Source organism: Megalobrama amblycephala, linkage group LG5 (assembly GCF_018812025.1).
Source record: "Megalobrama amblycephala isolate DHTTF-2021 linkage group LG5, ASM1881202v1, whole genome shotgun sequence".
Taxonomy (NCBI): domain Eukaryota; kingdom Metazoa; phylum Chordata; class Actinopteri; order Cypriniformes; family Xenocyprididae; genus Megalobrama; species Megalobrama amblycephala.
Genome location: NC_063048.1, coordinates 24,526,703 through 24,550,977, shown reverse-complemented (window position 1 = coordinate 24,550,977; position 24,275 = coordinate 24,526,703). Strand labels below are relative to the sequence as shown.

Sequence of the window (24,275 nt, the reverse complement as noted above, 5' to 3'; positions counted from 1 at the left end):
TTAAAATAACGTTAGAATAACGTTAAAATAACATTAGGGGAATGCTAAAATAACATTTAAATAATGTTATAATAATGTTAGGGGAACCAACAAGTTTGCTTCAATTTTGCCTAGGGCCTCCAAATGTTTAGAACCGGCCCTGCCGGTACATTTTCTGTTTTTATTTTTTACAGTGTATCATGTAAGTCTAAATAAACTGTTTTAAAGATTGTCGTTTAGTGTAAGTTCAAAGAACTTACAATTTCTTGTCAAAATTAAACTGCTGAAAAAAAACAGCATATGCTGTTATTCTAACATTAGGGGAACATTAGAATAAAGTTAGAATAACATTAGGGGAATGTTAGAATAACGTTACAATAATGTTATAATAATGTTAGGGGAATGTTAGAATAACGTTAGGGGATTGTTAGAATAACGTTAAGGGAACGTTAAAATAATATTAGGGGAACATTAAAATAATGTTAAAATAACGTTAAAATAATGTTAGAATAACGTTAAAATAACAATAGGGGAACATTAGGGGAAAGTTAGAATAAAGTTATTATAGAATAATGTTAAAATAACATTAGGGGAATGCTAAAATAACATTTAAATAATGTTATAATAATGTTAGGGGAACCAACAAGTTTGCTTCAATTTGGCCTAGGGCCTCCAAATGTTTAGAACCGGCCCTGCTGGTACATTTTCCGTTTTTAGTTTTTACAGTGTATCATGTAAGTCTAAATAAACTGTTTTAAAGCTTGCCGTTTAGTGTAAGTTCAAAGAACTTACAATTTCTTGTCAAAATTAAACTGCTGAAAAATACAGCATATGCTGGTTAAGGTAGGTTTTGGAGCTGGTATGATGGTCTTATGCTGGTCTTATGCTGGTCCTATGCTGGTCTTATGTTGGTCCATGCTGATCCCATGCTGGTCTTATGCTGGTCTTATGCTGGTCCATGCTGGTCCTGAGATGGTCTTATGCTGGTCCATGCTGGTCCTGAGCTGGTCCTAAGCTGGCCCATGCTGGTCCTGAGCTGGTCTTATGCTGGTCCATGCTGGTCCTATGCTGGCCTTATGTTGGTCCTGAGCTGGTCCTAAGCTCAGGACTAGCATAAGACCAGCTCAGGACCAGCATGGGCCATCTTAGGACCAGCTCAGGACCAACATAAAACCAGCATAGGACCAGCATGGGCCAGCATAAGACCAGCTGAGGACCAGCATGGACCATCACCATCTGAATGTAGATACGTTGGCTGGATTGCGTTTACATTACTCTGAGATCTGATCACAATGCGTCCTCGACTACCTCCGAACCAGAGCCCGAACCAGGGGCCTGTTTCATAAAACAAGTTTACCAAATAATCCAGGTTTATTTCAGTAAGTCTGATTTATTGTCAGTTGATTTGGTTCAAAATAATCAGACTAACTGAAATAAGCTTAGCTTATTTGGTAAACTTGTTTTATGAAAACATTCCGATCACAAATACACACTCTCAATGCGTATGTGGACAACATCCAGATACAGGTCGCATGTTAAGGCCAAGTGTAAACGCAGCCATTTTTTGTTTGTTTATTATAATTAAAGGATTTGTGAACGTGCAGTATTCAGAATCCATGCCTGAGTTTTTGTTCAGTACTTAAACACCCCAGTTTAGCCAATGTGTTCAAGAAATCAACAGATATTTTGTGATTCCTTAATGCTGCAAAAACACTAAAAAAATAGAAACATTTGACATTCTCCAGAGCACAAACACAAATATGGACTGGATCCTTAGCCAAATCTGCTTTGCTAATATGCTATTATTATGAAAAAAAAATGAGCCTAGACCAGCAGGAATGGGAAGCATTTCCCTAAAACAATCCCTCGCTCTAAAAGGTTACAGGGACTTTTATTTTGAAGTGAACTCCCCTCATGTCTGCCCTCTCATCATTGTTCCCTTCACATCCTTAGGCGGAGAAAAGAAGAGATCTGATGGCTTTGAAAAGGATCCAGAAGGTAATATTTTTATTTATTAATAGATTAAATGTCTTAAAAGTAGACTAGCTTTACGGCGAACCAAGAGATCTACACATGACTGATACCGTGAACTACCTCTCTGACCACATTACTATGTAAAGTCAGAAGATCAGAAGAATTTATTTTTCGGCCAGATGAAAAGATCTTGATGTCGAGAACAAAGCGAACTCAAGTCTTAAGACATCAGAAAATATTATATTATAATAGTGATATAATAGTGATGAATGCCATTGCATTAGTTTAGCAGCTATAGTTAAACAAGGTTAGCCTTATTTAAATAAGAAAATAGTCCGTTTAGACATTAGACAGTGAGTACATTAAAAACATAAATACGTAAATATATAATGTTACATTATAATAAAACAAATGTTATATTTAAACAAATACATTATATAAAATGTGTAAAATAAAATATAAATATTAGATTAGAAAACCCTAAAACAGAACGAAAATTAGAAATGTTGCGTTGGAAACTAACTGAAATTAAGTGTTTTAAGTGAAAGTACTAAATTTACTCAAACTGAAATAAAAATAAATTAAAGCTAAATATAAAATATTTAGTTTAATTTAAGCTAAATAGATAATTAAAAACAAACTAATAAAATGACAAACGCTTTTTGAAAATGAAACTTGAAAATAAAAAATAAACAAATTCAAAATATTAATAAATATTATAATAATATATAAATAATAATAGAATGGATTATGCATATAAATATATAGTTAAACGATAAAACAGTTTCTTTAATATTAAACCTGGCATGTATAAGACTAGGGTTGGAGCTCATGAATTTTAATACAAATATATTAACTTGATATTGTGTGTGTGTGTGTGTCCCACTTTAAACTTTCAGAAATAAGCACTTAATAAACCTTTAGCCTTGTTTGAATTGAAACTTTGCTTCTTAAATCTGTTTTTGAAGCATATCAATTTTCTCATCCATTTCTGCTGTATTTGTAGGAGCTACAGGACTTGCAACGGGATCCACCCTCGCAGTGCTCAGCTGGACCACTTGGAGAAGACTGTAAGTGTGTCCATTTACTACATACTCAATAATGGCATTTAATTCTTTGACAGGATGGTCTGCTCAGTATATTTTATTTGCTCTTTCAGTGTTTCACTGGCAGGCGACAATAATGGGCCCAGTAAGTACACATGAATAATTTCAGGTCAATGTTTATTTTGTGAAATTAGTAATTGGTTCAGTAAATCAAAGGAATTAGCTTCGGTCATACACAAACTCTCTCTTTATCTCCCCCTTAGGGTGATAGTCCATATCAAGGAGGGGTTTTTTTCCTCACAATCCATTTCCCGACTGATTATCCCTTTAAACCACCAAAGGTGAGGATAACATTTGTTCTTATCTCCTCCATAGATTATTTGTTTTTAGACATTTGACATTCTGTTTCTCTGACAGGTTGCCTTCACAACAAAAATCTACCACCCAAATATCAACAGTAATGGGAGCATCTGTTTGGACATTCTGCGCTCTCAATGGTCACCTGCCCTCACGGTATCCAAAGGTTAGAGAGCAGCCTTAATCGATCTTTTCATCATAAACAAGTCCAACATGATAACATCTACATCAGGGCTGGGCCACTCTGGCCCTCAAGATAGGGGTGTGCAATATCACAATTTTAGATTGTGAATGTTTAAAATGTCTCCATGATCTGCTTTTGAAGAAGAATCGAAGTATGCTGCAGCACACATTTTATCAGTTGCAGTTTTGGCGCCTCCATCCCAACATACCGTACATTCACATCCCGTGTTTAGCAATGCAGCGATAGGGTTATGCGCTTGTGACATTGCAGTTCTTCGCAATCACTATTGCATGCATTTTAAACACTTGCCAGTTAAACATTTTATTCACACACCATTCCAACATACGCTTTTCTGAGCGTGTACACCCAAAGCGCACGCACACTAAAAGCATGTCACACAGTGTGTGAGTACTGAACTAAGTTCTCTTTCACGTCTTATTGCGCTTTAACTGTCAAATACATAAAAGGGTTACATAAGCGCAGTCAGTTATGTCTTTAGTGAACGTAAAGAGTTGGAAGAAAATTGGATGCGAGTCTGTGTATTAGAGCCGTGCATGAGGTCTTAAAGTGATAGCAGCCTAATAAACCTTCTGCCGCTATTCGAGGAATAGTTCACCCAAAAATGAAAATGATCCCATAATTTACTCACCCTCAATCCATCCTACATGTATATTACTTTCTTCTTTCAGCCAAACACAATCAGAGTTATATAAAATAATATACTGGCTCTTCCCAGCATTTTAATAGTATTGAATAGTGCCATTAGGAAAAGCTCCAAAAAGCACATCCATTCATCATAAAAGTAATCCAGTGGGTTAATAAATGCCTTCTGAAGCAAAGTGATGGGTTTTTGTAAGAAAAAAATCTATATTTAAAACTTTATAAACTATGCTTCAAGCAACGTCCGTATGCGCATTCACTAGAAAGTCGAGTTCCAGAGGAACGGTGACCTCTGACCTGATGTATGACGTAGAAGAGGATATATGAGAAGAGGAGCTACATCATATGTCAGGTCAGAGGTCACACTTCCGCCAGAACTTGACTCTAGTGAATGCGCATACGTGCCTCCTCAAAAAATTGGATGAGAAAATAACCCACTGTACAAAATAAATCAACTTAAATATTACGAAATATGACATTGAAAGATTTGTGAGGGGGGCGTCACACCCTCACCCGGACTATCCTGCTTCCTTAGTCAAAATCAATGTGAAAATAGATTTTAATGATGAAATTGAATGGACTATTTAAAAAAAAAAATAAATTCACAATTCTTTTTCACAATATCACAATTGCCAAGTGCATAGGCTTTCTAGCATTAATCTTATTAGGCTATTATAGCAACACTTTAGTTAAGGACAGTGTGTTTCACAGTATGTTTTCACCCACGCCATGAAGAATGCAGCTCTAACTCACTAGGCTAAAGGTATGATGAAATATTTTTTTTCATGTTTAGAGGACTAGATAATTGATAGGGCTGGGACAATTCATCAATGCATTGTGAATCGAGAAATGATTCTGGATCGATTCTGATATTTTCCGTATGTGTCGCAATTCTCTCTCGAATTGATTCTGAGCTGATTCTGATCCTGAGCACAGTTAATTACTTTTGCTGGTGGTACTGTAGTATCATGGTAACCTGTCTGTATTCATTGTGAAAAATACTGAAATTGTGTTTCTGAAAAGACGTACAGTACAGTCCAAAAGTTCGGAACCACTAAGATTTTTAATGTTTTTAAAAGAAGTTTCGTCTGCTCACCAAGGCTACATTTATTTAATAAAAAATACAGTAAAAAACAGTAATATTGTGAAATATTATTACAATTTAAAATAACTGTTTTCTATTTGAATATATTTCACAAAGTAATTTATTCCTGTGATGGCAAAGCTGAATTTTCAGCATCATTACTCCAGTCTTCAGTGTCACATGATCCTTCAGAAATCATTCTAATATGCTGATCTGCTGCTCAAGAAACATTTAATGTGTACAATTGTACAAAATATTTGTGTACAATATTTTTTTTCAGGATTATTTGATGAATAGAAAGTTCAAAAGAACAGTGTTTATCTGAAATCTAATCTTTTGTAACATTATAAATGTCTTTACTGCCACTTTTGATTGATTTAATGCATCCTTGCTGAATAAAAGTATTCATTTCTTTAATTTCTTTTCAAAAAAATAAAAATAAAAATTCTTACTGACCCCAAACTTGTGAACGGTAGTGTATAATGCTACAGAAGCTTTGTATTTCAGATAAATGCTGTTCTTTTGAACTTTCTATTCATCAAGGAATCCTGAAAAAAACTGTTTTCAACATTGAAAATAATCATAAATGTTTATTGAGCAGCAAATCAGCATATTAGAATGATTTCTGAAGGATCATGTGACACTGAAGACTGGAGTAACAATGCTGAAAATTCAGCTTTGCATCACAGGAATAAATTACTTTGTCAAATATATTTAAATAGTACACAGTTATTTTAAATTGTAATAATATTTCACAATATTACTGTTTTTTACTGTATTTTTAATTAAATAAATGTAGCCTTGGTGAGCAGATGAAACTTCTTTTAAAAACATTAAAAATCTTAGTGGTTCCAAACTTTTGGACTGTACTGTATTTATATCTTTTGGTCTAAAATGTGTTTATGTCATGAGTTGAATTTTCGAATATGTTAGCTTAGGCCTTTTCCTTTGTTTTGTGTAGTAATATTATTCGATGCTCTGCCATCTGTATTTGCGCAGTAGTTTTTAGTTTCATAATTGTAGTAGGGACAGGTTTGTTTACGGTCTGACAAATACGTGAATGGGCCACATGTGTATTTCTAGCTAGGGATACTTTGTGTTACACCGTGCCCCCTTTCGTTACTTCAGAAGCCTCAGTCTGCAGTGCTCTGCTGACGCTGGCTCTACTTGGATATGTTCACTTATCTAACTCATCCACTTCATGTCACCTGAAATGACACGATCTGTGAAGGGTTTTTAGTGAGCAATCTGCTTGGTGAAATTAAAGGTACATCTCTGTGTCTTTGACCGCCATGCAGTGTTTACCGAGCTTTGTTGACTGATTATCCGAAAATAAGCTGACTATTAAAAAGAATAGCTGAACATCACTACACAAATGAAATGGATGTAATCTGAATTTTTTCAGTGCATTCTTTTAGTTATTATTTTGGAATAAATGTAAAAATGCATAAAAAGGTGTTTGATACTGTACGTAATAATGTCTATTTAAGCTGGAAAATGTGTCAAAGAATATAAACTTTTTTTTAAAGTTATTTTTGCAAAGAATATAAATCTATACCTAAAATGGATATAGTTCAGCATTAAGCACATAAAATTAATTTATTTAATAAAATATGAGAAATATTCACATTACTTTTATCAGCATCACTTAAATGATTCTGCTGTTTTCTGTTGTTGTTTTTCCAGTTTTATTATCCATATGCTCACTACTTTGTGACCCAAATCCAGATGACCCTTTAGTTCCAGATATTGCACACATCTACAAATCGGACAAAGATAAGTAAGTAACTTTGTGTGGATGGCTCTCTCTCCTTATTGTTTTATTGCTAAAATAACTACATCTGCATGAACCATCTTCTCTTGTGTGGTTCAGTCATACCACATTTTCATATCTTTTCTACATTTTCTTCTTTTATTACTATCAACCAATATGTAAAATGTTTAAGTACCAAATTACTCTAAATTTAAAGCTGGCACTTCATCTAGACTTTTAATTTCAGCTGAGTGCTATTCTTTTGAATGAAGTTGGCTCATCTTGTTTTTTAGGTATAACAGACTGGCAAGGGAATGGACTCAGAAGTATGCAATGTAACTGGATGGCAAGATTTTGAAATGGTTGCACATGGACACTATTACTGCACACGGCTCTACAATGCACCTGTACAAAGACAAGACGTTTACCAACAGATGAACCTCCCCCACCACAAAACACACACACACACACACACATACTTGTATATGTGGTTTATGGAGACTCTCCATAGACATAATGGTTTTTATACTGTACAAACTGTATATTCTATCCCCCTACACTACCCCTACCCCTAAACCTACCCCTGCATTTTTTTGAATTTCAAAAAAACACAGTTTAGTATGTTTTTTCAAGCCATTTGGTTTACAAGGACACAGGAAGTGTCCTTATAAATCATGTTTATGTTGTAACCCATGTCATTATACACATTTGTGTCCTCATAAACCATGTATACAAGAATACAAATACAAGAATACACACATGTGGGCGTGTGTGTGTGTATTATATATATATATATATATATATATATATATATATATATATATATATACACACACACACACACACACATATATATATATATATATATATATATATATATATATATATATATATATATATATATATATATATATTTATAATACACACACACACATGCCAACGCACAGCTTTTTAGAAAATCCTTGTTCAGGAGGTAACTTGTCTCTCTTCACAGAGGCATCCTGGAAAAACACAGTCAGTTAACACATAACAAAGAAATATTGTTTTATTTTCAAATGGATTAGCTACATTTTAGTAATTTTATTGTATAGAAATAAATACAATACTGGATCATTTTTATTGTTTTTGCATTAAAAGGTGTTATTATAAAATCTGTCTCTCTGCAACTGTTTTATGATGGCTCTAGAATATTGTTTGAGAGAAAGGGAGAAAGAGATGTTTTCCATACAGGTGCTGGTTATATAATTAGAATATCATCAAAAAGTTGATTTATTTCACTAATTCCATTCAAAAAGTGAAACTTGTATATTATATTCATTCATTACACACAGACTGATATATTTCAAATGATTATTTCTTTTAATTTTGATGATTATAACTGACAACTAAGGAAAATCCCAAATTCAGTCTCAGAAAATTAGAATATTGTGAAAAGATTCAATATTGAAGACACCTGGTGCCACACTCTAATCAGCTAATTAACTCAAAACACCTGCAAAGGCCTTTAAATGGTCTCTCAGTCTAGTTCTGTAGGCTACACAATCATGGGGAAGACTGCTGACTTGACAGTTGTCCAAAAGACGACCATTGACACCTTGCACAAGGAGGGCAAGACACAAAAGGTCATTGCAAAAGAGGCTGGCTCACAGAGCTCTGTGTCCAAGCACATTGATAGAGAGGCGAAGGGAAGGAAAAGATGTAGTAGAAAAAAGTGTACAAGCAATAAGGATAACTGCACTCTGGAGAGGATTGTGACACAAAACAAAAATATGGGGGAGATTCACAAAGAGTGGACTGCAGCTGAAGTCAGTGCTTCAAGAACCACTACGCACAGACGTATGCAAGACATGGGTTTCAACTGTCGCATTCCTTGTGTCAAGCCACTCTTGAACAACAGACAGCGTCATAAGCGTCTAAAGACAAAAAGGACTGGACTGCTGCTGAGTGGTCCAAAGTTATATTCTCTGATGAAAGTAAATTTTGCATTTCCTTTGGAAATCAGGGTCCCAGAGTCTGGAGGAAGAGAGGAGAGGCATACAGTCCACGTTGCTTGAGGTCCAGTGTAAAGTTTCCACAGTCAGTGATTGTTTGGGGTGCCATGTCATCTGCTGGTGTTGGTCCACTGTGTTTTCTGAGGTCCAAGGTCAATGTAGCCGTATACCAGGAAGTTTTAGAGCACTTCATGCTTCCTACTGCTGACCAACTTTATGGAGATGCAGATTTCATTTTCCAACAGGACTTGGCACCTGCACAGAGTGCCAAAGCTACCAGTACCTGGTTTAAGGACCTTGGTATCCCTGTTCTTAATTGGCCAGCAAACTCGCCTGACCTTAACCCCATAGAAAATCTATGGGGTATTGTGAAGAGGAAGATGCGATATGCCAGACCCAACAATGCAGAAGAGCTGAAGGTCACTATCAGAGCAACCTGAGCTCTCATAACACCTGAGCAGTGCCACAGACTGATCGACTCCATGCCACGCCGCATTGCTGCAGTAATTCAGGCAAAAGGAGCCCCGACTAAGTACTGAGTGCTGTACATGCTCATACTTTTCATGTTCATACTTTTCAGTTGGCCAAGATTTCTAAAAATCCTTCCTTTGTATTGGTCTTAAGTAATATTCTAATATTCTGAGATACTGAATGTGGGATTTTCCTTAGTTGTCAGTTATAATCATCAAAATTAAAAGAAATAAACATTTGAAATATATCAGTCTGTGTGTAATGAATTAATATAATATACATGTTTCACTTTTTGAATGGAATTAGTGAAATAAATCAACTTTTTGATGATATTCTAATTATATGACCAGCACCTGTATGTGCGTGATCTTGGGATCAAACCACGTTCTGCTCACATTTACTCACATACTGCGTGGTAGCTTTGTGCCACTAGATGGCGATATTCCTTCGTTTTATTTCCACCATAATAAGTTAATGCAAAGACGCTTTTATAAATGTGTTTTTTATAAAAGTTCTTTTAAAGGATAAATCCACACAATTAAGTTTCAGTGACGTCGGTCTAATTAAATCTTTTAAAAAAATATTAAAATACACATAAGTTAATAGAATTCTAATCTTTTTGTTTATGTTCATACATTTGGAAAAAAACATTTATAGATTTTCCTACATTTTTGTTGTTATATATATAACAACAAAATGGCTTCCTGTATGTTAGTTAGGCTGCACTTCAAACGTTAACGTTAAATATCTCACTAAATATTTTTAAGGGAATGATTTAAAAAAAAAAACAACTTATGCCCAACTTTTTTTTTTCTCAAGAATATCAGTCTTTTAAAGAAAACATGTTCATCACAGAAACACAAGAAGTGCATGCAAAGTGGTTTTGAAAAAAAAAATCACCTTTTTTCGAATATATATATATATATATATATATATATATATATATATATATATATCTATCTACATATATATATATCGGAATGTTTTATTTTGCCCGCTTGCAGGAGAAACTAGGCGAGCGAACTGGATATGATGATGAGAAAGTTTGGGAGGAGAGTGGGCGGTTATCCTGACACGTGAATGCTCCCATAGGAGCATAATCCATCCATGCATCCATGTCCTCCAACTATAGTGTGTTCTGGTCCTGGAGCCAGAGGAAAAGTGGAAGGGAGAGGAATCAAGGGGCAGACTGATTTTCACGGGGGCAGTAACTGGCCAGAGGAGCTTTAAGGGACTTCAAAGGCAGGATAGGAAAAACTTGCCTGGACATCGGAATGTTTTTCTCCTAATGTTGATTTACCTCTTTCACATAAAAACCCTGTTTAGTAAGTTTGACACACTTTAAAGCGCAATGGCTGAGCCACTGAGTTTCATGCATCATGATCATGGTTCCAGCAGCGAGCGGAGTAACGACTCACCGTCTGCCGTGTCTGAGGATGACTCTAGCGGCCACTGCGGCCACATCTCCCCGCCTGACCCAGACTGGACCGAGGAGAGGTTTCGAGTTGACCGCAAGAAACTAGAAACTATGTTACTGGGTATGTTAACTTATTAAAAACTGCCTAAAAGAACTGGGAAGACAGTTTGATGTATTGAAAATACTTTTAGCTAAAATTGCAGTGTTGCTTGGCGTCGAGTCAGAAATAGTTCTGTCTAAAAATATCACAATGTTTCCTCGAAGCACATCTTGAAGGAGATGTGTTGACTTGGTGTGTAGGGCATGTAGACCAGTATTGGAATGTTTTATTGTTTCATTTAGTAGCCAAGTAGGACAAACAAACAACAATTTTTGGGTAACTTTGCATTTAAACTAAGACTTTCGCACTCTGTAAATAGAATATATAAGTCTCTTACGTTCATTTAGTACAAATATGTTGAGGTAGATTTTCAAAACTTTAAAATTTCAGGCAATTATTTTATTTTGGTGTCATGAATGGCTTACATGAATAGTCATTTCAAAGCATTCAGCAGTTTCACAATAAAATTTAAATATATAATATGATGAATATGGGATCAATATTACTGATCAATCAAGGTCATCACTGTCACAGTCTTTCAACACATATATACTCACTCACTGGTTTCCATATCCCTATGAGATCTCAGACAATGGTTTTTATACAGATGTGATCATTTTTGCTATATATTCCCCAAACTTTAAGAGAATAGTTCACCCAAAAATTCAGATTCTGTCATCATTTACTCACCCTCATGCCGTTCCAAACCTTTATGATGTTCTTTTGTGGAATACAAAATATATTTGGAAGAAAACTGTTTTGGTTGCCATTGACTTCAGTTGTACCCACAAAAATTACAGGGACAATTCTCAAAATCTCTTCTTTTATGTTCCACAGAAGTCATCATACAGGTTTGGAAGGACATGTGAGTGAAGAAATGATAACAGTTTTCATTTCTGACCATTATTTCCCAGTTTATCACCATAAAGCGGATTTGAAACGATCTGTATTGTGTAAAGCGCTATATAAATAAAAGTGACTTGACTTGGCTTGACTTTTGGTTGAACTATCACTCATTAAAAACCTAATTATGTCTGTAGATTTGAAGCAAAACATGATTTGTTTAATTTACTGTATGGGTCTGTTGAATATTGAGAACCGCTTAAATGTCCTCAAAAGTCAATTTTTAACAAATTCATGGCTCTCACAGGTATAATAACATTTAGACATTTGAAGTTATGTTTGTGAGGACCTCTCATACATGCAATGTTTTATAGTAGGATAATGATATTTACTGTATTCTAAGCCTTAAACAAACCTTCAAATATAATGATGTCAGCATGTTTGTGTGAAGTAAAATATAATTTGGCTGATTTATGATTTATTTCAAACTGTGAGGACCACTTCACATCGCTTTTCACCATGTTTAGCTAAATTATTGAGGACATTTTCACAATTGTGTCCCTCAGAAGTACTGCCACACATACAAATAAATGGTTAAAGCAATCATATTCTACAGTAAGTCTGTCAGCAATGGACAGTTTACTTCACTGCAGAATTATGTTCAGTTCGCTTTGTTTTTCTTTTGTTGTAACTTCAGCAGAGTAGAATTTTAAACAAGTTTAAGTATTACAAGTTGAGGTCAGTGGTTTGGTATTGGCCTTTTCTAAACATGTACTAAAAAGTTCTGGTCTGTTATAGCAGGGCTTCTTAGTTTACAAAGACTGCATTTGTTAACATGCATTCAAACCAACCATACTGAATGGCCATAGCTGCCATACATTTATACGCGTATGTGCATTTTTTGTGATTACTATTTTATGTAGTTGTGTATTTGGGAAACGTGGAAAACTAAGACCCTCGGCACCCTTCTACCACCTTGAGTGTGTTCATGTGTGCGACTGCATGAGTGAATGCTTCCCTGACATTTGGACCCCAGGTCAAAGGTCAGTTCAGCATGAGAGAGCTCAATAGCACCAAGAAAACTTCCATAGCAAGGCTACCGCATTTTTGAGACGTTTAACAACACCTTTCATGTCACACAAAGTCATATACTTACTCCAGAATCATTGTTGTAGTGATGTGGACATTTTTCCCACACCTATGATTCAGTGACTCGTAATCATCCCTTTGCTCCGGATGATGTGCAACATCTGGAGGTGTTTGAACGGTTGTTGTTTTGATTGGTCGGATGAGCAGTAGGCGTGATCATAAATCCAGTGATGTGTGTTTTTTGTGTGAAGGTTTATGTGTGGCACAGTTTGGCTCCCCTTTTCTGGGAAATGGAGAGAGGCTGAGAGAAACAAGACAGAGAGGGTTACAATTAAAATCATTTTTCTTAAAAATAATGATGACGAACGTGGTGAGGGAGTAACAGAGGGGAGACCCATTCTTGTACTTTCCCCTTCGGCCAGACCACAACTAAATCAGCTCATTTTTATAGACTTATTCAGAAAGACTAATGGAGAGAAATGGATCACCTATGATTCATGTTCACGTAACGGACTATAAGAAGCTTTAGGGGTTTGTCAGAAAGCAACAAAGTTAGATAGTCATACTGTGTCAAATAATCACTAACACAAGTGAAAATTAGGAGGAGGGAAAACATGCAAACACACTTTAATGACTGTCTTTTTCTCTTGCACTTGCTTTTTCTCACTAACTTTTATGGGAATAGTTTGTATATTAGGATTCAGTTTTCTCTTTACCCCAATGTCTGTTACATCAGATGTCTGGTTTTGATTAAAAACAGAGGAATGTGTGCTGGCCTGACCTTATATTCTGTGTGATAAGAATTCTAAAATGAATGTAGTGTTTGTTTAGCTGAGTTTATTCCGGCACTTTATGGAAATACACCCCCCCCCACCCCAAGTGGCTATGTGATCAAAATGTGTCTTTTGTGGGTCACAGAAGCATGTGAAACCACATATTAAGCTAAATGCCAATACATCTCACACCTGCCACATAAATCCTTGTTTTTGTGTGTGAATGTGTGTGTGAGTCGGCTTATTACCACCAAAAGTTTGCTTGTATTTTATTAATTTGCTTATGCATGCAGCGTGTTTTATGACATGTGGGTTTTATTTAATGAGTCTAATTTCGTCTGGGTGCATGTTCTGTGCATGGTGAGTGAAGCAACAGGAAGTGCGTTGTGTTTTGGGAATGTGCTCATGGCTCAACGCGCTGTTGCCAGGGAAACCCAGGTCTGTTGCCTTGGATTGTGATTTCTTTATGTGCATACATGTGCAATTTTAATATTAAAGGCACACTTGTGTCACAATGTTTAAGTGATAAATCGGTATAAATCAGACATTGATGTGTATTTATGAATTATTAATCACTCGTTGTGGTATTAGAATGAATTTTGAAGTAGTGTTGACTTGGTAACACACGTTGACAGATGCAACATGCCAGTATGCTGATTTTATTATTTATTTTGGCATAATTTTACCCATACTGCCAAAATTGGTGCAGTTTTCTTCCAAGAAATCTTCTTTTTTATGTTTACAAATGTAAATCAATTTCTTGGGTTTAATACATCAGTATTTGCATTGTTTTTATAAAACACTTAATACTTGAGAGATAAATCTTAAAGAACTGATGTATTGGATTACTAAAACTTGTGTTTGGCAGAAGTACTCCAAATCTGGTGTGGGAGAGTTTTAGTTTGGATGCAAACTCATCTGTGTTCATAACTTGTCATACAAGGATAACGTTTCATTCTCGACACAGGGAGATGAGATGTTCACATTTTTTAATTCACATTATAGCCTAATCCTTTTCAGTCAATACCTTCGGAGAGGGCTTGAATGTGTTTTCGGCACATCTGTAATTTATAATACAAAAATATTTGTGCAGTTCATATTGCCAGATTATTGCCCTATTTTCCATCTTAAGTGGAATAGTTTCACAGACTTGTCTTTTAGTGGTACACATTTAGTGGTACACATTGTTTCTGAAAGGAATTCGGCCCTGAGTGTTTGACTTCAGCTCTATACTTTCATGCAGACTGCTTGCTTTTTAGAAGTTGCAAAAGAGAAGGTTGCAAATTGTACAACCAGTTTGCAATAGATGTGTCTGTGGCATGTGTAATCTCAAGTTATGACATGGCGCATAAATTGTTTGAGAGGATAAAAGCTCTGAATCTTTTGCACAAGTGGTTGAGTACTTTAGTTTGGGCATTGATAGGGCCGTGCTTATGTGTAGCATGATTTATGTTTCCTGTTGTGAGAGGTTTTGCCGTAACCAATCAGATTATACTCCACACTATCTTACACTACCGTTTAAAGGTCAGTCTGTATGATTTTTTAATGGTTTTGAATGAAGTCTCTACTTACAGTAGTAATATTGTGAAATATTATTTCAATTTAAAGGTGCTCTAAGCGATGTCACACGTTTTTAGGCCAAACATTTTTTTGTCACATACAGCAAACATCTCCTCACTATCTGCTAGCTGCCTGTCCCCTGAACACACTGTAAAAAAACGCGGTCTCTGTAGTCGCCACAAGCTCCGAAAACGGTAATGAAAACAAACTGGTGCAGCCTGGACCACGAATCATAATAAACACGCTCCAGCCGATAACCGACAAGAATGATTTTAAAGGTGCCCTAGATTCAAAATTTGAATTTACCTCAGCACAGATGAATAACAAGAGTTCAGTACATGGAAAAGACATACATTGAGTTTCAATCTCCATTGCTTTCTCTTTCTTATGTAAATCTCATTTGTTTAAAAGACTTCCGGAAAACACGCGGATCTCAACATAACACCGACTATTACATAACAGTCAGGGTGTACGCCCCAATATTTGCATATGCCAGCCCATGTTCCCAACATTATGAAAGGCATTAGACAAGGGCAGCCAGTAACGTCTGGATCTGCACAGGTGAATCAACAGACTAGGTAAGCAAGAACAACAGCGAAAATGGCAGATGGATAAATGACATGATCCATGATATCATGATTTTTTTAGTGATATTTGTAAATTGTCTATCTAAATGTTAGCATTTTGCTAATGTACTGTTAAATGAGGTTAGTTACCATAATTTCTTACTGAATTCACGGAGACAAGAGCCGTCGCTATTTTCATTTTTAAACACTTGCAGTCTGAAGAACTTCATTCTTTATAAATCTCTCCAACAGTGTAGCATTAGCCGTTAGCCACGGAGCACAGCCTCAAACTCATAGAGAATCAAATATAAACATCAAAATAAATACTTTACTCACATAATTCGAAGCATGCATACAGCATGCATGACGAACATCTTGTAAAGATCCATTTGAGGGTTATATTAGCTGTGTGAACTTTGTAAATGTGCTGTAATATAATCGAGAGCTCGTGTGGCAGGGAGCTCGTGAATTAAAGGGGGCGTCGCCGAGTGTAAATCAGTGCATAGTTAATGATGCCCCAAAATAGGCAGTTAAAAAAATTAATAAAAAAAAATCGATGGGGTATTTTGAGCTGAAACTTCACAGACACATTCAGGGGACACCTTAGACTTATATTACATCTTGTGAAAAAGCATTCTTGGGCACCTTTAAATGTGCATTCATGACTGTTTCAGGAAGCACGGAGGGGAGGAGGAGGAGGAGGAGGAGGAGGAGGAGGGAGGGTCTAGCTAGCCTCTGTTTTGTTTGACAACACTTCGAATGTCAACAGGAAGTTACTCCACCCAGGATCGCTTAGAGCACCTTTAAGATAACTGATTTTAATATATTTAATAAGTTATTTATTAAATGTGATGGCAAAGCTGATTTTACAGCAGCCATTACTCCAGTGTCACATGATCCTTCAGATATCATTCTAATATGCTGATTTGCTGCTCAAGGAACATTTCTTATTGTTATCAATGTTGAGAACAGTTGTGCTGCTTAATTTTTTGAGGAAAATGTGATACTTTTTTCAGGATTCTATAATGAATAGAAAGTTAAAAAAGCAGTTATTTGAAATATAAATATTTTGCGAGATAGGCCTAAATGTTTTTACTGTCTCTTTTGATCAATTTAATGTGTCCTTGCAAAATCGTACCGACCACAAACTTTTGACCGGTGGTATATTCCGTGACATCTCTGACTGCAGAACAAATGGCTTCAAATCTTAATAGTTAAGATTTGAATCCAGATGCTGATCGTGGGTCTGTTTCTCTGATCTCTCGCCCACTCTCTGAGCTCTGGAGTTGAAGGGAAGTTCCAGGATTTTTCAGGAGAAATACACTCAAATTATACAGTTTTGCTCTTACACTTACACTCACTTACTCATCACATTCCTAACGCACACAGTTTACAGGAGCTGTGCTATAATCAAACACTATTCTTCATGTGTGTGTGAAACTGTTTCATTAAAGCAGAATCTCAAACTCTGTGGAGTTTTTCTGACCCACATCCTAAATAGAGCACAAGAAAGAGCTGAAATCAACACACACACACTGCATTTAACATTCTGTCTGGTTTAAGGCTTGCTATTTTCATATTTTTCTCTGTGTGTGCCTCAGTACAAATGGATGCTTGTCTGTGTTTTTTTTTTGTGAGTATGAGAAAGTGAGCATCATATCTGAGAGAATAAGAGTATTCTATATATTGGAACACAGTGTTGTCAGCATATGTGTTGATCTGTCAGCAACAGGGACATGTTCAGTTCAGTGGTGTTGTATCCTGTACTCTTTACAGATGATTGACCATATGTGTATCCATTCTGCACAGATACAACATTGTCAAAACATCTCATGAAACTGTTGATTCAATTTACAGCATTAGATAGGAGAGATGTGAAGTGGGGTTTCTCTGATTTCACAACTTCAGAGAGTGAACTCAGTCTTTCTCTGTCCTCACTTCACCCAGAGTGCCAAACTCTGGATTGGACTTTTGTGAGCTAATGTGAATAATGCTAGATGTCTGAATGCTTTATCTATATATCTATCTCAATAGATTTAGTTTTGGGAATGCAGGAGTTTGTCTACTTCTCTGTCCATCTCTCTTTCTCTCTGAAATTTCATCAAAATCTCATTGCTGTGTAAATCCCACCATTACTCCTAGCCTGTGCAATGATTTTTGAAGTAGGGTTCAACACACTTTGGTTTAATGAGATGGGAACTTCTTGTAATTGTAGCTCTTTCCCTGCTTGTTTTGATCTGGAAATGTAGTGAATTTCATGGTGAAATGGGTGGATGTGCTTTTGCTTGTGATTTTAGGGTCATTTAGAGGTTTAGATGACAAGATTGTCTCATTTCTAACCCTTTTATTTCCTCCCATTTGGGGTTTGTTGTTCTGAACTCTCTATGAAATCCATATTTCAATGTTATATGTAAAGAATAGTGAAGGGAAGGGCTTGGTGCTATTAGATAAATCGCTCTTTATGCAGACGCTTAAACATGTTAAACAACATGTTTAATTTTATTTGATAGGACAATCTAAACCAAACATCTGGAGACCCATCATCCCACCAAAGAAAACAAGTTCTCAGATTTTCCTGTGATACATATTTAAGTGATTCGAAATCTGATAATGGTCAAAAAATGGATGTAGATCATTGTAGTAGTTAGTTTAAAATGACTTTTTCTAGTGTTGTTTCAACACATGCTTTACATGCATAAGCCATATGTAAGCATTATACACTGTGTGGGATTCTGCAAGTGTGTTATGAAGATTTATGAAGTGTTTTTTTGTCATCTATAACTCAGTGCATGAGTGTGAGCTTGCATACAGCTGCTGTGTGTGTGTAAAAGACAAGCGTGTGCGTGACATGTGAAATAAATTTACTTTCATCAGGCTTTGAGAATGCTGCTGCCTGATTCTTGTATGTGTGTGTTTTGTGGCTGTATTTGAATACATCTTGTGTAAGTATGTGAATCTGGGACTGAAACTTGTGTGCTTCTCACGTCGTGCCTAACAGCTCCTCAAACTAATTCACAATATAGCATGGCTTCTCATACCTTATTGCCTGAATAACATTCAAAAAGTTCAACAATTTAGTGAACAGAAATAACTGTGAAATAAAAGTTTATCTTGCTAATGGTAATGTAAACATCTCTCTCTTTTTCTCACACAGCAGCCAGTGAGGGGAGGATAAATGGAGGAGAGGATTTTTTTCAGAAGGTGAGAACCAATTTGTTTATTTTTGTTTATTTCCATGAAATCTCAGGGGTAAAAACTCAACTCAAAGAGTAAAGGTTTTAGCAATTATTTAAAGGGTTAGTTCACCCAAAAATAAAAAGTCTATCATTAATTACTCACCCTCATGTTGTTCCACGCCCGTAAGACCTTCATTCATCTTTGGAACACAAATTAAGATATTTTTGATGAAATCCGAGTGGTATATGACTCCTCAATAGACAGCAATTAAACCACCACTTTCAAGGTCCAGAAAGGTACTAAAGACATCATTAAAACAGTCGACATGACTGCAGTGGTTCAACCTTAATTTTATGAAGCGACGAGAATACTTTTTGTGTGCAAAAACTAAAAAATAACAGCTTTATTCAACAATATCATCACTTCTGTGTCATTCTTATGCGCTGTTTACATCCAGCGCTTCCAGGTTCAACGTCAGAACGCCGGCTCAGTATTGGCTGGCTTCTGCGTCAGCATCACACACATGCGTCACACACTGCAAAAAATGCTGTTCTTACTTAGATTTTTTTGTCTTGTTTCCAGTCCAAATATCTAAAAATTCTTAGATCAAGAAGCATTTTCTTGACAAGTAAAAATTATTTTCTTGTTTTTAGGAAAAATAAGTCAAAATTAAGTGAGTTTTTCCTTAAAACAAGCAAAATAATCTTAATCCAAACTGAAAACAAGATTATATAGCTTATTTTTGGTTTGATATAAAATTATTTTGCTTACCCCACTGGCAGATTATTTTGCGTGTTTTAAGGAAAAACTCACTTAATTTTGATTTATTTTTCCTAAAAACAAGAAAATAATTTTTACTTGTCAAGAAAGTGCATTTTTTGCAGTGCGCTGCTGACGTGAACAGCGTCGGCCAATACTGAGCTGGCGTTCTGACGTTGAACCTGGAAGTGCTGAATGTAAACAGCGCATAAGAATGACACAGAAGTGATGATATTGTTGAATAAAGCTGTTATTTTTGTTTAGTTTTTGCGCACAAAAAATATTCTCGTCTCATAAAATTAAGGTTGAACCACTGCAGTCACGTTGACTGTTTTAACAATGTCTTTAGTACCTTTCTGGAACTTGAAAGTGGTGGTTTAATTGCTATTGAGGGGTCAAGAGCTCTCAGATTTCATCAAAAATATCTTAATTTGTGTTCCGAAGATGAACGAAGGCATTACAGGTGTGGAACAATATGAGGGTGAGTAATTAATGACAGAATTTTCATTTTTGGGTGAACTAACCTTTAAGCCACAAAGCCACCTGCTCTTTTGATACACACTACCATTCAAAAGTTTGTGGTCAGTAATTAAAAAAAAAGAAAGAAATTAAGTGTTATTCAGCAAGTACAAATGAAATAAAGTGAGAGTAAAGACATTTATAATGTTACAAAAGATTTTTATTTCAAATAAATGCTGTTCTTTTGAACTTGTATCACGGTTTCCACAAAAATATGATGCAGCACAACTGTTTTCAACATTGATAATCATGAGAAATTTTTCTTGAGCACCAAAACAGCATATTAGAATGATTTCTGAAGGATCATGTGACAATAAAGCCTGGAGTAATGGCTGCTGAAATTTCACAGTATTACAGTTTCTTTTACTGCATTTTTGATCAAATAAATGCAGCCTTGGTGAGCATAAGAGACTTCTTTCAGAAACATTCAAAAATTTAACCAACCCCATATTGATCAATCACTATTCTGAAAAATTGAATGACCTGTCCCCCTCAATGTCTATAGTGGTTAAGGCTCTGAAATTATTTCAGAGCTAAAGAAGCCCTTTTGTGTCATCCCACACACTTATGTACATAGTGAGATGATTAAGCTTGAATGTCTCACTTTACCTTATTTACCCTGTGCCAACTCTGTTTGCTTCACTTTATTATGCTCAAATGACATTATTAATTTCAGAATTTGTTTCACAGCAGGATGGAAGTATCCCCCATCTCCTGCATCACACACTGTAGCTGTTTAACACAAACTCACAGCGAACATCCTTGTTCCAGTAGCATGCTGGTGTTTCTAGCATGTTTTATTGTGGGAGAGAGAGCTTGTGGTGAGGCTTCTTCAAGCACACAATAAACCTGACCAAAGATGCTCAGTGAAGGGGCCAATTCAGAATGATGATTGATTTGGTCCAAACAATTATCCCTGCTTAGGTTTCTAATAAACAGAGATAACAAGGGCCAATGAAATTGTCAAAATATTCTTGGTTTGGCTCAGATGATTGAGGTTTGCATATAATCTATGAAAAGCACTACTCTGGTTGCAGTATTGATATGATCACTGGTTTTTGTCCTTACTTGCACTTTTGCTGTCTTTCTATGGTTGATCCAGAAAACCTATGTGCTTATCATTTCTTTGTAAATGCCAGTGCTCAGGCAGTCCAAAATGGTACATGCATCCATATATTTTCTTGTATGCATGTCATGTTTGCACAGAATTAATCTTTGTTAGAGATTAAATGCCAGCAGACTTGATGATTCTGTTCTTCGTGTATGATGTGCAAACAATGCAGGCTGATTTTTGGTAAATTTATTGTCAGTTTGCATTTTGGTCTGTATGTGACGCTTTTTTAACGTCATAATGAAGCAGTGGCAGATCATTATGATGTACATCCGAGTGAAATGGATTATCAAAAAAAAAATAAAAAAAAAATTGTGGAGCGGCACCATTTGATCTTTCCAGCAGTTGTCGCTATTTTGTCCTGTCAGATGCAGTTTTAGTCTTCTGAGAATCAGCCACAAGCAAAGATAAATGGAGACACACAAATGTCTGATGATTTTGATAGTGGTGCATGGGAAGCGATATCATTGTTTGTTTTGGGAGGCAAGCAGTTGAAAGTAATCATTTCAGTGATTAAACCTTTTGTTGAGTTTCCCTTCCCTGAAGTGAAAGGGTTGGAATTATGCCTGTTGTTCAATTTTTCCTTTCAGCCATGCTCTCTGTCTCTGTCTTTGTCTTCATCATTATCATTATCGCAAACATCACCACAGCAGGAGTCTGCTAATCTCTTCACTGTTCTTTTACTGTTGTTTTACATGATATTTGCTGAAATTTGAATAACTCATTCTGTATATTTACTCAAAATTCACTCAGAAAAAATTAAACACAGAATCTAACATGACCAAGAATTACACTTCTGCTGGCATAGTTACCGTTTCAATATCAATAATTATACAATACAGTTTAAAAATTTGGGGTTGGTTAAAGGTGCCATCGAATTGAAAATTGAATTTACCTCGGCATAGTTGAATAACAAGAATTCAGTACATGGAAATGACATACAGTGAGTCTCAAACACCATTGTTTCCTCCTCCTTATATAAATCTAATTTGTTTAAAAGACCTCCGAAGAACAGACGAATCTCAACATAACACCGACTGTTACGTTACAGTCGGGATCATTAATATGTATGACCCCAATATTTGCATATGCCAGCCCATGTTCAAAGCATTAGACAAGGGCAGCCAGTATTAACGTCTGGATCTGTGCACAGCTGAATCATCAGACTAGGTAAGCAAGCAAGAACAATAGCAAAAAATGGCAGATGGAGCAATAATAACTGACATGATCCATGATATCATGATATTTTTAGTGATATTTGTAAATTGTCTTTCTAAATGTTTTGTTAGCATGTTGCTAATGTACTGTTAAATGTGGTTAAAGTTACCATCGTTTCTTACTGTATTCACGGAGACAAGAGCCGTCATTTTCATTTTTAAACACTTGCAGTCTGTATAATTCATAAACACAACTTCATTCTTTATAAATCTCTCCAACAGTGTAGCATTAGCTGTTAGCCACAGAGCACAGCCTCAAACTCATTCAGAATCAAATGTAAACATCCAAATAAATACCATACTTACGCGATTAGACATGTTGCATGACGAACACTTTATAAAGATCCATTTTGAGGGTTATATTAGCTGTGTGAACTTTGTTTATGCAATGATAGAATTGAGAGATCGGGAGGGGGTGGAGAGCGCGAGCAATTAAAGGGGCCGCAGCCTGAATCGGCGCATTTCTAATTATGCCTCAAAATAGGGAGTTAAAAAAATTAATTTAAAAAAATCTATGGGGTATTTTGAGCTGAAACTTCACAGACACATTCAGGGGACACCTAAGGCTTATATTACATCTTGTAAAAAAACGTTCGATGGCACCTTTAAATATTTTTTAAATATTTAAAAAAAGCTTCTTATGTTCACCAATGCTGCTTTTATTTGATCATATAAATACAATAAAAACAATATTTTTAATTCAGTTTTTATTACTATTTTTTATTTTTTATACATTTTTATTAATTTTTATAAATGTAATTTATTTTTACAAATATTTTAAAAAAGTTTTCTATTTTAATATACTTAATTTTTTTTAACTTTTAGATTCTTTGATGAATAGAAAGTTCAAAAGTTAGCTTTTGATTATTTTAATGCATACTTGCTGAATAAAAGTATTAATTACTTTAAAAATAAATCTTACTGACCCCAAACTTTTGAACGGTATGATGTCAGTCTGTCAAACCAAACATCATCATACGTCTGTTAAAGGGATAGTTCACTCAAAAATTTAAATTCTGTCATCATCTACTCACCCTCATGTTGTTCTAACTTTCTTTTCTTTGTGGAACATAAAAGAAGATATTTTGAGAAATGTCTGTGTCTTTTTTTTCTTTATACAATGGGGCTCCAATGTTGTTTGGTTCTCAAAAAAAAAGAAAGTCATACAACTTTGGAACAACATGAAGGTGAGTAAATGATGACAGAAATGTTTTTGGTTGGAGGATCCCTTTAATTCCTAACGTGCCACTAAAATCCCATTGTACAAATCAGTAAATATACTGCAGAGTCTGTAATAGATTTGTGTTTTGTTTTTTTTGTTTTTTTTCCAAGAGTACACACCTCTGCAGTTTAGTCTCCAGTGAAAGTCAAGGCTTTCCCAACCCTTCCCTCATTCTGTTTCCCTCCTTTTCTCCTCCTCACACCTCTTTTCTTTGCTTGTTCTTCTGAGTGCTCCTCAGCTGAATCAACAAAGGAAACAGGAAGCAGATCTCTATACACAAGCTCTTGCACATGCACTCTCTCATTCACAACATTTGTCAAATATAAACACTCTGCTCTCCATCACAGTGCCCATTATTAATGATTTAATGAAGATCAGAGTTTGTGTGACTCTGGTACTTTGAAGTCACAGCCGTTTGTAACT

The 24,275-nt window shown here is 35.6% G+C and overlaps 2 protein-coding genes across 2 annotated transcripts in view; both read left to right on the top strand.

The window, feature by feature from the left end:
* The first annotated feature begins 1,865 nt into the window (after nucleotides 1–1,865).
* On the top strand, nucleotides 1,866–7,534 carry ube2d1a (ubiquitin-conjugating enzyme E2D 1a). The gene is made up of 7 exons (XM_048191441.1): nucleotides 1,866–1,977; nucleotides 2,960–3,023; nucleotides 3,113–3,144; nucleotides 3,263–3,340; nucleotides 3,417–3,522; nucleotides 6,971–7,064; nucleotides 7,331–7,534. The coding sequence occupies exons 1-7, from the start codon at nucleotides 1,954–1,956 to the stop codon at nucleotides 7,374–7,376; spliced, it is 444 nt and encodes a 147-aa protein (XP_048047398.1). The 5' UTR covers nucleotides 1,866–1,953; the 3' UTR covers nucleotides 7,377–7,534.
* A 2,991-nt stretch (nucleotides 7,535–10,525) lies between these two features.
* bicc1a (BicC family RNA binding protein 1a) overlaps nucleotides 10,526–24,275 on the top strand; it is a 40,940-nt gene continuing 27,190 nt past the window's right edge. The window contains 2 exon segments of the mRNA XM_048191440.1: nucleotides 10,526–11,037; nucleotides 19,002–19,048. Coding sequence (XP_048047397.1) covers nucleotides 10,851–11,037; nucleotides 19,002–19,048 — 234 coding nt within the window. The 5' untranslated portion in view covers nucleotides 10,526–10,850.

Coding starts and splice junctions, on each gene's coding strand:
- ube2d1a (XM_048191441.1), top strand. CDS start 1,954: ATGGCTTTGAAAAGGATCCAGAAG. Junction 3,024..3,112: donor TGGACCACTTGGAGAAGACT/GTAAGTGTGTCC, acceptor TTGCTCTTTCAG/TGTTTCACTGGCAGGCGACA. Junction 7,065..7,330: donor TACAAATCGGACAAAGATAA/GTAAGTAACTTT, acceptor CTTGTTTTTTAG/GTATAACAGACTGGCAAGGG.